Below are 14,929 nucleotides of genomic sequence, written 5' to 3'. Positions count from 1 at the left end.
TTGCTAGACACACTTGTTATCCTAAAGAAGCTCCATTTCTTATTTTTAACACATTTGCATTATTACTAGATGATGAATTTTTCAAATGAGTTTGCATCTATTGAAATGAACCTACCTTTCTGTATTCTGTTAATTTGATAAATGACCTGTCAGTCTCCTGGTGCTGAACTACTCTGACATTCTGGGGAGATCCTTGGCTTTCTCAGGCTGGGTTATCATCTTCACGTTCCTGGGGCTTGGCTTATTCGAATGGGAGCGGTTTTATACTTATTGGCTCATAATTTTCCGTTCTTCAACATCCCTGGTTTAGATTTGTGTCAAGGTTTTACTAGTCTCCTGGAGCTAGTTTGGGAGTGGTTTCTCATTCTGTGGAAGAATTCAATTATTTGAAAATGATCTGCACTTGGGGGAATATTTTAAACTATCAATTTAATTCATTTCATTATTTTAGAACTGTTTAGGCTTTCCCTCTTGTGTAAGTTTTAGTAATTGTACTTTACTGGGAATTTATCCACTTGGTGCAAGGGTTTTCATACTATTCTGATTATCCTTTGAACTTGTGCTGGATCGTGGCTATGTCCCCTTTGTCCTCCATAGAATTATCTCCTGCACCTTCTCCCTTCTCTGCTGGTGCTGCTCAGTATCACCAGATGAGTGTTGGTTTATTGTTACTATTATTATTATTTTCCACACACCAACTGTTCCCTTTGTCGATCTTCTCTGTTGTACCTTGTTGTCTATTTCATCTTTTTACATCTATAAATATGTCATCTCTTTTATTCTACTTTTGGAGAGCTTAATGTGTTTCTTTTGTGGATTTTTAAAAATATATTATTTTTTATTTGGAAGCAAATAAAAAATGATTACTCTCTCAATCCCAATGTATTGAGCTAATTTCCAGAGGATCTATTCATGAGACAATACCATAATGCAGTCCTGATTAAAAACATGGAAAATACAATAAATGTTTATATGGGACTTTTTGTAACCATGGGGGTGAAGTGAAATTTAGAAATCCATAGTCCCTTCTCTTCTTTCTATTTAAAAAGTTGCTGCTCAGGTTTCTGTTTATTCCAACCATGGTTTATCTTAAAGCTTGAAAACACGAGTTCCCACATCCCTGGACTATTTTGCTGAAGTTTCTGTTAGCTTTATGTCTCAATTGGTTCTCGCACACTGAAGCAACTTGGTGCATCTTTTTAAATATGTCTAGCCCTGAGTGGGCATTGTATAGCACCGATGGTTTTCTCTCCAACTTATTAGGTTGAAAATTTTCCAGTGTAGGAGGAGTCAAAGGACTCGCACAGTTCTCCAGCAGAGTCGATTTCTTCCTTTCAGGAAACTTGTTCCCCAACTGGTCACAAATCATCTGCTCTTTCATTTCTTTTCCAGAGAGCAGAGAAGGGCTTGTTTCCATTATTTGGAAAGCACAGCATACTCTCACACATATGCAAATCTATATTCCTAGCAAATTTTTCCAGGACAGATTTGAGATGTGCCAAAGGCAGTATTCCAATTGTAAATATTTGGAAAGTTCTAGCCCATTTATTTTTGTCTCAGTTATTAACCTCCAAAACAGTACACATGGCTCCCCCACACATCCGGGTCCTGCTCATTCACTCCCCCTGTGCTTATCTACTTAAATCCCCACACTTTACTTACCCTGATTTTTACGTGAAGGAAGGAATTGTCATGGACACTTTTCCAGCTCTCTCTGCCACTGGCCACTGCCCCACACTTGGACACAGCAGGACCTGGGCTCTCAGCTTCCCCAGAGCGTGCACCCCCATAGAGCAGCAGGATATCCATCACAGTGACAAAGCTCAGGAGAAGTGGCCATGTGCCGTGAGAATGAAGAAAGGTGGCCGAGAGCTTCTGTACTCTGAAACCCCTCCAAGTGAGCAGCCCTTTGCAGGGCCACCCAAGGCTACCCCTCATTTGGGCTGTGAGGGGATTAGTTGTTGTCCTAGAAAGGCCCCATGAGACCAGGTGCTACTTGGCACCTGTGAGGGGCAGTCCCTGGCTCTGCAGACAGCGCCACTCCACCCCTGCTTATCCCAGGGAGTGCGGCCTCCCTCTGTCCCCAGGGAGCCTGCCACTGTCCTCCTCACTGCTCTCACCAGCCCAGGGATCCCAAAGAGGTGGTGAGTGTTGAGCAAAGTCAAGATCCTGTCCTGCACTCCTGGGCCTTTCAATATTATGAATATTTTCAAATATTCAGCAAAGTTGAAAGGCTTTTACAATGTGTCTTTCACTGGGTGTTGGGGGGAACCTGTCACAGAGAAGCTACTGCGAGCATACTACTGTTCTTGCCAAACCACCATCACACATACACAGTCATGTGCCACTCGATGACACGGACATGCACTGAGAAACACGGCAGCTGGCAGCCTTGCCATAGTGTGAACATAGCGGGGCACTGTGTGAACCTTTTGTAGGTCTGGACCTAGCAGTGGCCTTGGGGCAGCGAGAGGCAGGAGGCCCCTGCTGGTGGGACTCGCACACACGCAGCAGCTGACTTTCCATGGTGCACCCAGACAGCAAGTCCGTAAGCCAGGACCAGAGGTTTCCCACCAGGATCCAGGATTGGGTACTGCACATGGTAACATGTGCTTTCAAAGGACCGGGAGGCAGCACATGTGTTTACACCAGTGTCCCCACACATGTGAGTGATGTGCTGCAGCCTTATGATGGCTGTGGTGTCACTAGGCCACAGGAATCAGCTCCACTGATGCTAAGGGACCATCTGCTAGGCAGTCTGTCATTGGCTGAATTGTCCTCATGCAGCACATGACTATCTCTCCATGCATCAGTCCCTGGCTCCTGTGTCCATTCTCCTTCTCCTTTTGACGCATTTCAAGGTAAACTGCAGGCATGGCCAGATCTCTAAATAATCCAGCAGGAACATCATTCACTCCAGTTCAACATTTGGCTGTGGTTCTCTTTGTTCTTCTGCAGAAAATTTACATGCAATGAAATGTACATCTGTTCTGCATTCACTGAATTTTGATAAATGCACACCTCTCTGGAACCAACACTCCTGTTAAGGGCTAGTCCATCACTGATCACTCCAGAAAGTTCTCTCTGTACCTCTCAGTCAATGACCACCACTCCAAATGAAGTCATCACTCTGATATTTTCCCATCGCACGTGAGATTTTCCTGTCCTAGAAGTTCACATAAGGGGAAGATAGAGTCTGACCTCCTTTGCGGTGGGCTCAGGAACCCCGCAAGATCCTTTTGGAGATTCTCTATGGTATCACGTGTGTTTGTTCCTTTTTGTTGCTGAGGAGTGGTATTTTACTTCATGATTCTCTGGGATTTGTTTCCTATTCTCTCATGATGAGGAGACACCTGAAATGTTCCCACTAGGTGTTCCAGTACAGTAAGTAGAACAGCCATGGATATTCTCCAATAAGCCTCTGTGAACATTTGTTTTGTCTCTCTTGGGCAAATAGGTGTGGAATCACTAGTTCATGGCATAGGTATTTGTTTAGCTGTATGAGAAATGGAGAGACAATTTCTCCTGAAGGGCTTTACCATGGCAGACGTGTGAGTCTCCAGTCTCTACATCCCTAGCGACATTGGACGTCCGTGTCATTAGTCATCCTGGTATATGTATATTTCGACCTCACTGTGGCTTTCATTTGCATTTCCCTCATGACCCATAATATGCATTTGCATATAATCTAAATTTTATTTAAATATAGAGTCATTTCACCTCCTTATAAAACACAGTGACGAGGAGGTTGCCTTTAGCTATATTCCTATTTTTCACACTAGATGAGTTCCTAGGGCTGCATATGTGGTTGGGCCTGACACGGGACTCTGAGGGCCCGGTAGGCAAGAGCCTGTCGCACAGCAGTTTGTAACCTCAGGTCGGCAAATGCTGGCGTGCAGCAAGCATCCCAAGACACAAAGGCAGTCCTAACAACAGCACTGACAGCCTCCAGGTCTCATAGTGACAGTCCCAGAAAGACTAAAGCCTGCTTTTCAATTAACTAAGAGTTCTTTCTGCCTTCTGAGAAATAGACAAGCAGAAACTCAACCGTCTGAAGCCCAGATTCAAAATAAGCATTCACAAACAGTAATTTGAATTTCCTGATAACTGCACATAAATAACTTCTACTTGCCTTCCCTGTCTAAATGGGTGATTATTAATTCAGGATTTGGCATTCTCCAAAGCACTATATCAAAAGTGTCTCAGAAGTGCTTCTTGCAGTTTCTCTCCTGCCTCTGATTGTCAACAACAGCTACTTGAGTCTTTAATTTTTAATGACTGGGAACCTAAGTTATTTGGGTACTATAATAATAATTACTTCCCCAGGATGTGGGAGAAAGGAGGGACAGATGTGGCTGTGCTCTGGGGATCCTACGTGGACTAACCCCTTACCTTTCTATAGACGTTACCTGAAAGGTTCAGGGGGAGAGCCACAAAATTAGCCCAAAAGGCAGAGTTGATGGGCAAAAGCTCATGGGGTGACAGTTTTGAGTCTGTTTGTGGTTAAACCTTTTAACTCCCTGTGACTCAGTTTCTTAATTTGCCAAATGGGGAGAGTGGAAATTACTACCTGATGAAGATAGTAACATCATTCTTTTTTATTTCTTTTTTTGGTATCAGGGATTGAACCAAGGAGTGCTCAATCAGAGCTCCACAGCCCCACAGCCCCACAGCCCCACAGCCCAGCTTTTTTTTTATATTTTATTTTGAGACAGGGTCCTTTGCTAAGTTTCTTAGGGCCTCACTAAGTTGCTGAAGCTGGCTTTGAACTTGCATTCCTCCTGCCTCAGCCTCCTGAGTTGCTGGTATTACAGGCATGTGCCACCATGCCCTGCTGACAGTCACACCATGAATCATTAACTTGCCCTTGCCCAAGCCCTGGAGGGCTCCTCTCCCTCAAATACTGGTGCTCCCCAGGACAGAGCTGAGCTTGATGGTGTCCTGCCTTTGTGCTCTCAGCAGGTTACTCCATATTTCTGAGCCTCAGTTTCTTGAGATATGTTCTAGTCAGCTTTTTTCTTTTTTTTTTTTTTTTTTCTGCTGTGAACAAAAGACCTGACAAGGACAATTTTAAGGAGGAAAAGTTTATTTGAGGGGTTACGGTTTAGAGGTCTCAGTCTGTAGATGGCCGACTCCATCCTTGGGGCCGGAGGTAAGGTAGGACATCAAGTTGGAAGAGCATGTTGGAGGAACATGGCACCAGGAAACAGAGAGAGAGAGAGAGAGAGAGAGAGAGAGAGAGAGAGAGAGAGAGAGAGAGAGAGAGAGCTCTCCTTGCTACAACAAAATATATACCTTAAAGGCACATCCCAGTGACCCACCTCCTCCCCCACACCCCACCTGCCCACAGTTACCACCCAGTAATCCCTATCAGGGGATTAACTCACTGATTCGGTTAAGGGTCTCGTAACCCAATTATTTCTCTTCTAAACCTTCTTGCATTGTCTCACACAGGAGCTTTTGGGGGCCACCTCATAGCCAAACCATAACAAGCTGTAAGTTGATAATAATTTCCACATCTGAGAATTTTTATACTATCAAAAAATTAGCAGCCAATACTTATCACAGATCCTGATATGTAATGTATTTTATAAATGTTATGCTTTGTGGCCTAGACATATATATTTGATTGTTCATATTCAATTTCGATATTTACTTATCAATAATTGAATATATTATCACCTGATACAAATTATGTAGCTGTTAATATAGACTATACCAAATATTGAACATTACTTATAACACATAGTTAACAGTAAGAACAGAAAACCAAATGACCTCTATACCACAAAACAAAAATGTAGAATAAACTAGAACCAACCATTTACAGAAAAATACTAAAAAGAAGTGCATGTACAGTCAGTGAGAGAAGGGACGGGAGAGGATGTGTGTTTACACTGCTTTCTCCGTGGGGAAGAAAAAAAAATGGAAAACACGATTTCTTTCAAATGAAATCCTTTGGTGAAACCAAAATAATAACGATGGCCATTGTATTTCTCTTCCAGTTTCCTGGCATTTAACACCGACGCGATTGGTAACCTCGCTTTTCTGTTGAAGGCTGTGAATTTCCGCGAGAGGGTTCTTCAGCGGTGTTTGGTGGCCAGAATTTATTACAAGGTAAAGATCAGTCATGTTGTATTTCTTCCTTTTGACTCGTGTTTGAGGCCCTCCTAGCTGGTGAGCTAGCTGCTAAACTTAGCAGAGGCTGAGTCAGCTTAATTACAGGCTTGGAAAGGGCCAGCGCGGGCAGCCTGGGCTCTGGAGCCAGCGCCCCTGTTTAACCCCTGCGTGTCTTTTACGGTCCATCTACCAGCCTCATTCGGCTGCCCTGGGAGGTGGAGGGGTGGGGTGATTTTTTAAACCCTTATTGAATTGAAAACTCATTGTTCCACACGAATGACAAATATATTGCTCTCTGGAGGGAAAGGTTTATCAGTTAACGTAAAGATTAGCATCGTCTTAGTTTCACGCACCCTTTTTCCTATGAATCTGCAAAGCATCGTTCTTTGTATAAGCGCTGGTGGGAATCCAGAGGGAATATCCACCATGTGCAGTACTGGCAGGGTTGGCCTGAGGAAAGGTCACCCCACCCAGCAATGTCCAGCTGTCCTCTGCCCCAGCATAAATAGCCAGGAGACCCTAGGAGAAGGCTTTGCTCACCCGACGTCTGTCTTGGCTCTGTGTCCAGGGCTTAGCATGCTGTAGCCAGAATCAGGCTGCTGCTCTCCCTCGGCACAGGAATCAGGTACCCAGGGGTCAGAATTGGGTGCCAGCAACTCTCCTGCTCTGGTTCCTCTCTTTTTATATCAATTACACTGTCTGTTTTCCAAGCACAGAGAGGGTAGGAAGGAGAGGGTAGGCGATGCCTGGGGACGGGTGTGCTCTCAGAAAATACTCTAGAGGCAGAAGAGTCCTAGAAGCAGCCATGGTTCCTAGGGGAACAGAGTCACACTGGGTGAGAACCTGCTGGAAGCAGGGCTTTGGGCTTGTAAATCAGTTCGCCCTCCAGGCATCCATTTGAGCTGAGGCTCTGCCAGACCACAAGGGCACAATCAGATGGGTGCAAGTGGCTGCATGTCCCCTGGCCTTATCACACATGGAACCAGCCAAATATTAGAGAAGAATTTAATCAAAGCAAAAATGCTGTACTTGGAGAAGTACATGGAAGACAAATCAAAGAAGATGAATAAGTGGCAGAAGTTCGTATAACAATGGAGAAAGGGCAAGGGTAGCTGGGTGGAGCAGACCTGTAATCCCAGCTCTGGAGGCCGAGGCAGGAGGATTGCAAATTCAAAGCCAGCCTCAGCAACTTACCGAGGACCTAAGAAACTTAGTGAGACCCTGTCTGTAAATAAAAAATAAAAACAGGCTTGAGATGTGGCTCAGTGGTTAAATACCCCTAGATTCAGTCTCTGGTATCAAAAAAAAAAGAAGAAAAAAAATAAAGAAAAAAAAATGAAAGAAAAAAGAAAAGGCAATATGTAAACTAGCTTCCCGAGACTGTAGGAGAGCCAGAGCTAAAACAGCAAGAGAAGAAAATAGACGCAGAGTGAAACTGCGGCAGAGCCGGCCTAGGGGTGGCACGTACCCTGAAATGTCCAGACGAAGGGAGCAGAGACGGTCATCACAGCCATAATGGAAAATATTTCCTTAGTGTATAAACATCCCAGATGTTAATGGAAAAACCCTGAAATCCAGAACAGAGAATATCATATAAGCAACAGACTGAGAATGATAGTTTACTCAAAAAGAGTGATCAGACGCAGTTTCACTCACATGGCTTTTCTAGAAAATTACTCAAAAACCTACTCCATAGGACATTTAAAAGAATCAAAATCAAATCAATAATAAGTTTCAATATATGTGTTTTTTTTTAGAATTTTTAATATTTTTTAGTTCTCGGCGGACACAACATCTTTGTTGGTATGTGGTGCTGAGGATCGAACCCGGGCCGCACGCATGCCAGGCGAGCGCGCTACCGCTTGAGCCACATCCCCAGCCCTGTGTTTTTTTTTAAATAATGACAAAATTAGTATAGATGCTAAAGAGTTTTTTTTAAATAATGAATTAAAAAAAAACTTGAGTAACTGGTTGTGCAATAGATTGGATCTATCCTATTTTTAAAGGTAAGAGGAAAAGTAAAGTGAAGACATGCTGAATTTCTTATTTTAATCACAGGGTAGTTGAAAGGTCTTGTTTTATTCTGACTGTGATATTAGAGGAACTCAGATTAAAGTACATATTTCATTAAATTGAAAACTAACATGAATACTGAACACAGGATACTCATTTTTCAAATCACCATGGAAGACGAAGCAAAGAAGATAAATAAGTGGCCAGAAGTTCGTATAATCAGAGGGGCTGCAAAAAACAGCCCAGAAAGCGCGTCCTCAGAGCTGCTTCGGGAGTTCCCACTGCTGATCCTTGGCTGGAGAACTTCTCCAGGATTGATTCCCAATCTGCTTCCCATTAATTGTGCCTTTGTCTCTAATTTGGCTCAGTATAGTAGCCCACTCCCTGGCCCTGGAAGATTAGTGCTTTGATCTGGGACTGCATTGATCTGGTAATTCCTTGAAAACTACACTTCATTACAACATGATCTCTGGGTTCAGTCCACAGTAAATCATGGAGAGGAAGCTTTGATGCATTTCCATCCTGGAAAGGCAGAAATCCCTCCAGCTCCCACCCTTGGAAGGTAGGGATTAGGTTTAGAATGGGTTACAATGTGAAATAAAAGAGGTGTCAATCCTCTCAGTAAAAGTGCCTACTGTCAGAGATTAGAAACAAATCTAAGTACAGACATTCTGAATAGAAGCAAATATAATGGCTGTATATACATTGGCATATATATATATATATCACAAGAATAATTTTCAAATATACTTTTGAAAAGAAGATGAGTAAATACATATTGGGTAATAACAAGATATTTTCAGAAAGTTGGTGTCTCAGTCAGGTCAGGCTGCCTTAGCAAAGTGCCACAGGCTGACGGCCTTAAACACTGGGAATTTATTTTCTCACAGTTCTGGGAGCTGGAAGTCCAGGATTGACGTCCAGAGTTGGTTTCCCTGAGGCCTATCTTCTTGACTTGCAGGTTGCTGTCCTGTTGTTACCCCTCATGACTGTCCCTTTGTGCATTTGCACCCCTGGTGTCTCTTCTTATGAGGACACCACAGTCATATTGAATCAGGGCCCACCCTAATTAACTTGATGCCATAGGAAAAGACCCTATTACCAAGAAGGTCACATTCACAGGTAGTGGGAATTAGTACTTCAAAATGACTTTTTGGAAGATACAATTTAACCAAAAAATAGCAACTATATTCATTTTTTAAATGGCTTCAAAGCAAAAATATAATCTAGGGCACTCCCAGAAATGTATGGTCTAAAGATAAAGCCCAAGGTGTAAGTGTAAAATCTTCTAAAAAACTGAGAAGCATCAAAGGTAGGTCTTCAGCCAGGCAAAAGGCCCTTTGAAGAGATTAAAGATATGTTTCACAGACCCTCTCCAACTATAGAGCTTCTAGGAAAATTAAGACCACTGTCTGAAGCCTTATTCATACTCCAGTGGTGTAATGTCAAAGAGATTTGTGATGTGACTCTTGCCTAATTGACTGAACCTCCACAAAGATTCATAGGAGATTCACAAAGTTTTTAAGAGAATTGTATTAGCCAAGCCTCTTTCAGCTCATGCTGGAAAGTGCTGAGACAGTACAAAATGAATACAGCCTGTGAGCCACCAAGCCTCCACCATCAGGAAGCAGACTAAGAAAAGCATCCAGCATGAATACACGCTGCCTTACATGAAAAAGGAAGGATGCCTCAGAAGGAGGAACCAAGAGCCCAGGGATGGAGCCAAGATCCATGGATAATAAATTTCCCCCAAGTAGGAGTGAGGCCTAACTAGGGAAAGTTGCCTGGCTGAGTTCAGATTGTTTTAATTTAAAAAAAAAAAAAAACTTATTTATTTATTTTTTGTCAACAGATAAAAATCCCACTGATTCTTAATTAGACAGACTCATTTAATGCCTGCTGTGAAAACTCTGTGGATTGCCCAGAAGTTCTATGACCTGAGAGGCTAGCCCTCTTCTTCCCCTACCTAGTGAAATTCCATACACTGTTTTCATCATAGATGTGCTTTCCACATTTCTCAGCACAGGAGTCATGTTTATGCTATTTGCTGTCCATTTTGATTGGAGCAGAGATGATCAGCCTGGGCCAATCAGATCCTCTTTTCTGTAACTAGGGAATTGGGACAAAACCTTCAGTTATGTTTTGTGGCCATTGGCATCCTAAGATGTCCCCCAATCTCCATTTAGTTGGATATAATGCTAATTTAGTTATTTTGGAAAAGTGCTGGCTGATGCTACTAATTAATACTTTCTGAGGAATGGACAATAATCTGGTCCTTTGCAAAAAGACAACTATGACTTTTGAGTTCTTTTATGATTTCAGAATTTCTATAGACCACTAATGCCTATGTTCCTTCTTTTTGAACAAGAGCAGTTATCCTGTCCTATCCCTCCACTATATGTTGGCCATGTGGAGGACAAGTAACTTGCCTCTTTAGTTCAAAGCAAGAGGAACCCTATGTGAGGAATGGCACTTGACTGGGTTTAGATGATGAGATTCTGGAATTTGAGCTAACTCTATAGTGGTATAAAACCCTCGTGGGAAGGTGTGAATGTGTTTCTGGAGGAATGTGAATCATGATGGGCCAGGATGGCCAGGATCCAAGATGGCCTTCAGAGATCTTTCCTCCTGATAGTCAAACCCTTATATCGTCCCCACATTGTACATAGGTTGGTCTGTGGGAGTAATAGAGCACACAGATGAGAGGGTATCTGCTGAAAGCAGGTTATAAAAGATACTGTGGCTTGTGCCTTAGTTTCTCTATCTCTGTCTCCCTTCCTCCTCCTCTCTTCCTCTTCCTCTCTCTCTGTCTTCCTCTTACCTTTCTTTTTATATTTCTCTCTACCTCTTCCTCTCTCCCTCTCTCTTCCATAGTTCATCCTGGGGAAAACCATGTCATGAGCAGCCCATGTAGCAGGGAACTGAAACTTCTTACCCAAGTTCTGTGAATGATCCTGTGAGAGTGTCCTCTAGCCCTAGTCAATTCTTCAGAGCCCACAAGGACTGGGACAGTCAACAACTTGACTACAGCTCACGTGACAGCCTGAGCCAAAAACACCCAGCCAGGCCTGGGTTCCTGACCCTCTGAGACACAATGTGTGACATAATGAGTCTTTTTTTTTTAATTTTAAGATGCTGAATTTGGAAATAATTTGTTGCATAGACATAGATAACAAATACAGCATCCCAAATAAAAAATGATTCAAGATTAGTATTAAGATATACATTTTTTCAAAACAAACTATATATATATATATATATATATATATATATCTAAACCAATATTTCCACTTAATAATATAGTGTAATGCCATTTTATGCCAAAAGAACATGACTGCATTGGATTCCGACACCTCTTGTTTTTCAGTAATTATGGACTGTGCCATACTGAATCAACAGCACAGTGTTTAGACTTTATATACTGCCAAATTGTTTTCTACAAATGTTGAACCAAATTGTACTTTCCCAGCACCATATCAGGGTTTAAATCTCTCCATGCTTATTTTGCTAAAACATTCTCCAACACTCTATATTCAGGAATCTATCATATTCTTTTCATATGTTCATGTTATCCATACTAGAAAAATAGATCCACTGTAAAATATCTGCTTTAATTCTATTTCAGCATAGTATTGGATGCTTATTGGAACTAATGAAATATTCAGAAGTCTATTTTCTACCTATAGTTTTTCCCTACCAGAGGAGTTGTTTATTTTTTCCTAAGTGTCTGTTTTGTAGTTTGGAGAGGAAAAAACCTTCACACACACATGGATGTTTTCTGAGTATAAAATAAACATCAGGCATGTAGTATGGTGGGGAAAAAATGAGGGTTTTAGAATCAATGAGGATTTCCCTTTTCTGAGCTGTAGCTTCTCCTTTATAATTTGGGATAAGAAAAATGAGGGTAATACAAACTTGCTGCATGGATGTAATGAGATGAAACATGTAAAAAACTATTTTAAAAAGCTATAAGTCTTATGGTCATGTTAATTCTTTTAGTTACTGCCATTGATGTAACCATTTTTATGGTCAATGCAATTAAGTATCATTGAGCTGGATTTTCTAGGGCTAGGGGTGTGGGAAGACTGCAGACATTGTTAAGCAAGGCTCCTGCCTGAGCTAGGTCACATCTAGTTTTAGCCCAAGGCAAAATGAAATAGGTACTAAGAGAAAACCTGCAAAGTTAGAGAAAGAATGTGCACTTCTATATTCTAGTGTATATTTCTGGACCAGTTTTTTGCTCAGCTAGCTATAGACTGGCATCTGTCCACCTGTATTATTTTGGAGTATCGTGAAATAAAATGATTCTGTTTAGCATTTGAACATCTGGCCCAAACAGAGTCTGGACAATAGTCTTTGGGTGCTGTCCAAGGAACGGTGATTTCATTGGAATTCCACATTCCCCTAAAAATTACCCTGTGATTCGGTTCAGAATCTTTAAATAAAAGAGGCAAAAAAATATGAATGGGCTTCAGAAATATGCTTTTCTCCTCAGCTCTTCAGTAATCCTCTGGAATTTTCTTCAAAAGCACATTTCACTTTAGAAAAGTTGGGTCAGCCTTCAAAGAACATTCTAGAACCCAACTTATTCTGGAGGAACTACCTGGTCCCCACCAAAGAATATGAGCGTGCACTCCTCTGAGAATGCATTTCCCCCTTAGAGTCAGAGTGTCACTCAAAATGGGGCCAAGGATTGCCCTTGGGGTTGCTGGTGGCCATGGAGCGAGCCCTCCCTGGGTTCCCTGGAAGCTCGCATCTCCAGTTTTCCAAAATTGTCTGCAAACCCCCTCTCATCAAGGCTGCTGCATCACTTTCCCTTTGGTGGGGGAGGGGGAACAATGACCCATGGCTCATCACATTGAGAACACCCTAGTAGAGACTTCTGTCATTCTACAGAGAAAAATCTGTCCAGAAAAAGGTGATCAGTAATCAATACGTTTAGCCAGTGATTTTATTTTCAACTATGCATGACAGAATCAGACAGAGGATGAGGCAGCGGAGGGCTGAAAACAGCCAGTCAACCAGGGGCAGAGTCGTGTCTGTTTCATCTCCTGGAACATCCTCCCACTCTCTGTCTACTCACTCGTGTGTGAGAGTCCCCTGGGAAGGGTCTCTTACAGCCACCTGAAGCAGGATACCCTCAGCACCCTGCCAGGCTAAATCACAAGGCAAGGGAAAGGAAAGGGGGGCTTTTCAACGAACACCACAAATGATCATGGAAATCCAGGGCAGTGTGCTGGCTTGCTTGCTACTACCCAGGGGCTTGTTCCTTATTCAGGGTTCTAGATGTGAATGGGGATTTGGTGGAGACCGGCAATAAGATGATCAGAAATGGAACATTCTGCCTTCTATTTGGAAAAATTCCTGTCACCTACAGTTGTTCTTGTTGTGGCCAGTGGACGACCTGACTACTCTTTGAGTGTGCATGACTTTAAAGCTCTTGATTTAGATCTTTAAAACATAATTAAAACCACAGTGCTTTTGAAACGGCGGTCTTTGTAGCAACAGTATCTTCACTTAGCTCATCTGGCTGGGCTTGGGAGTTCATCTAAGTTCTCATTTATGGAAAATGCAAGATGTCTGTGTTGATAGCTGGAGGCACGTTTATGGTGCTTGTGGAGGAAAAAAGGCCATTGGAACATCCTTCAGTCAGTCCTTAAGAGCCTTGGTCAGGGGGTAGCTGGTAGGCTCAGAGGGAGCTGAGACATACTGTTGTGGGTGAACCCGGAGAAAGTCCAGAGCTGATTTGCTCGTATTCCATGAAGAATTTAAGGGTAGGTGTGGGGGACAGAGTGGTAGTAGCCAGTTATTAGAAAGTTACATTTCTAATAATCTGCATTTGTTCAATTTCTAAAAACCAATACAACAACCTGAATGGCAGGTATTTTACAAAAAAAAAAAAAAAATCTCATGGCACAGAAATGTCAAGAACTTTGTTCCAGATTCTGATCATCAAAGACAGGAGAAAGGATTAGAACCCAAATCCCTGAGCTCACAGTTTGCATTGAGCTTGATGCATCTTCTCACTCCCTGGGCAGAGCGGGGCAGGGAAGCTGGCCTGAGGGAAGGGACCTTTTTGTGTCTCCAGAGCACATCAGCTGCCTATGCGGAGGCCGCTTTGTGCAGAACTGAGGCTTCCTCTCTGCTGACTGGTGCTTGAAGGTCCTGGATGTGGAACGTGTTCCTTTGGCTCAGTGAGCCATCAGATTCAAATCCTGACCCTCCTGAGACGGGGAAAGGGTGATGTCCTGGTTAGCTACATGGTGGCCCAGGAAGGAGTAGGTGATGGTCTTTGCCCAGGAGAGGACAAGAGGGAGACCCAAGGCAGGCTGAGGCCCCTGTTGGTTCCCAGGGCTCCCCTCACTTCCAACTTTCTCCATTTTTCTCTCAGAGAGAAAGCCCTAAATCCTCTTTCTAGAGAAATTTTGAGAAGGGAATGGAAGAGAAAGGAGGAAATGGAGGTAAAGGTAAGGGACAGAGAAAGAAGTCACAGTCCTGATCATGACATGGGAGGTACAGGGTTCCCATGGGAGTGTGGGGCTGGAAGGGCCCCTCGGATCATTGAGTCAGACCTACCTTCAGATTGAGGAGGGCTTCCTCCCAGATCACAGTCACCCAGGGCAAAGGTGGGACAGGGCTCTGACTAGGCAGATGGCAAATATCTATTTTTCCTCAAACTCCCACCCATTATTTTCAGCAGCCGTCAGTGGATCTTTCTGGGTCAACCCCCCTCGTGTTCGCCCACCAAGAATTTTCTGTTTTCCTCCTTCCTACCACATTTATTAACTGGAACCAA

At 42.9% G+C, this 14,929-nt stretch overlaps 1 protein-coding gene across 6 annotated transcripts in view; it reads left to right on the top strand.

The window, feature by feature from the left end:
- The window catches only part of Acoxl (acyl-CoA oxidase like), a 337,320-nt gene that overhangs the window by 236,021 nt on the left and 86,370 nt on the right, over window positions 1-14,929 (top strand). For all 6 annotated transcript variants that reach the window (XM_078028311.1, XM_078028313.1, XM_078028310.1 and 3 more), the window contains one exon: window positions 6,006-6,117. In XM_078028311.1, coding sequence (XP_077884437.1) covers window positions 6,006-6,117 — 112 coding nt within the window. The remainder of the gene's footprint in view (window positions 1-6,005; window positions 6,118-14,929) is intronic.

This window comes from Ictidomys tridecemlineatus, chromosome 12 (assembly GCF_052094955.1).
Source record: "Ictidomys tridecemlineatus isolate mIctTri1 chromosome 12, mIctTri1.hap1, whole genome shotgun sequence".
Taxonomy (NCBI): domain Eukaryota; kingdom Metazoa; phylum Chordata; class Mammalia; order Rodentia; family Sciuridae; genus Ictidomys; species Ictidomys tridecemlineatus.
This window is presented reverse-complemented; position numbering and strand designations above follow the sequence as displayed.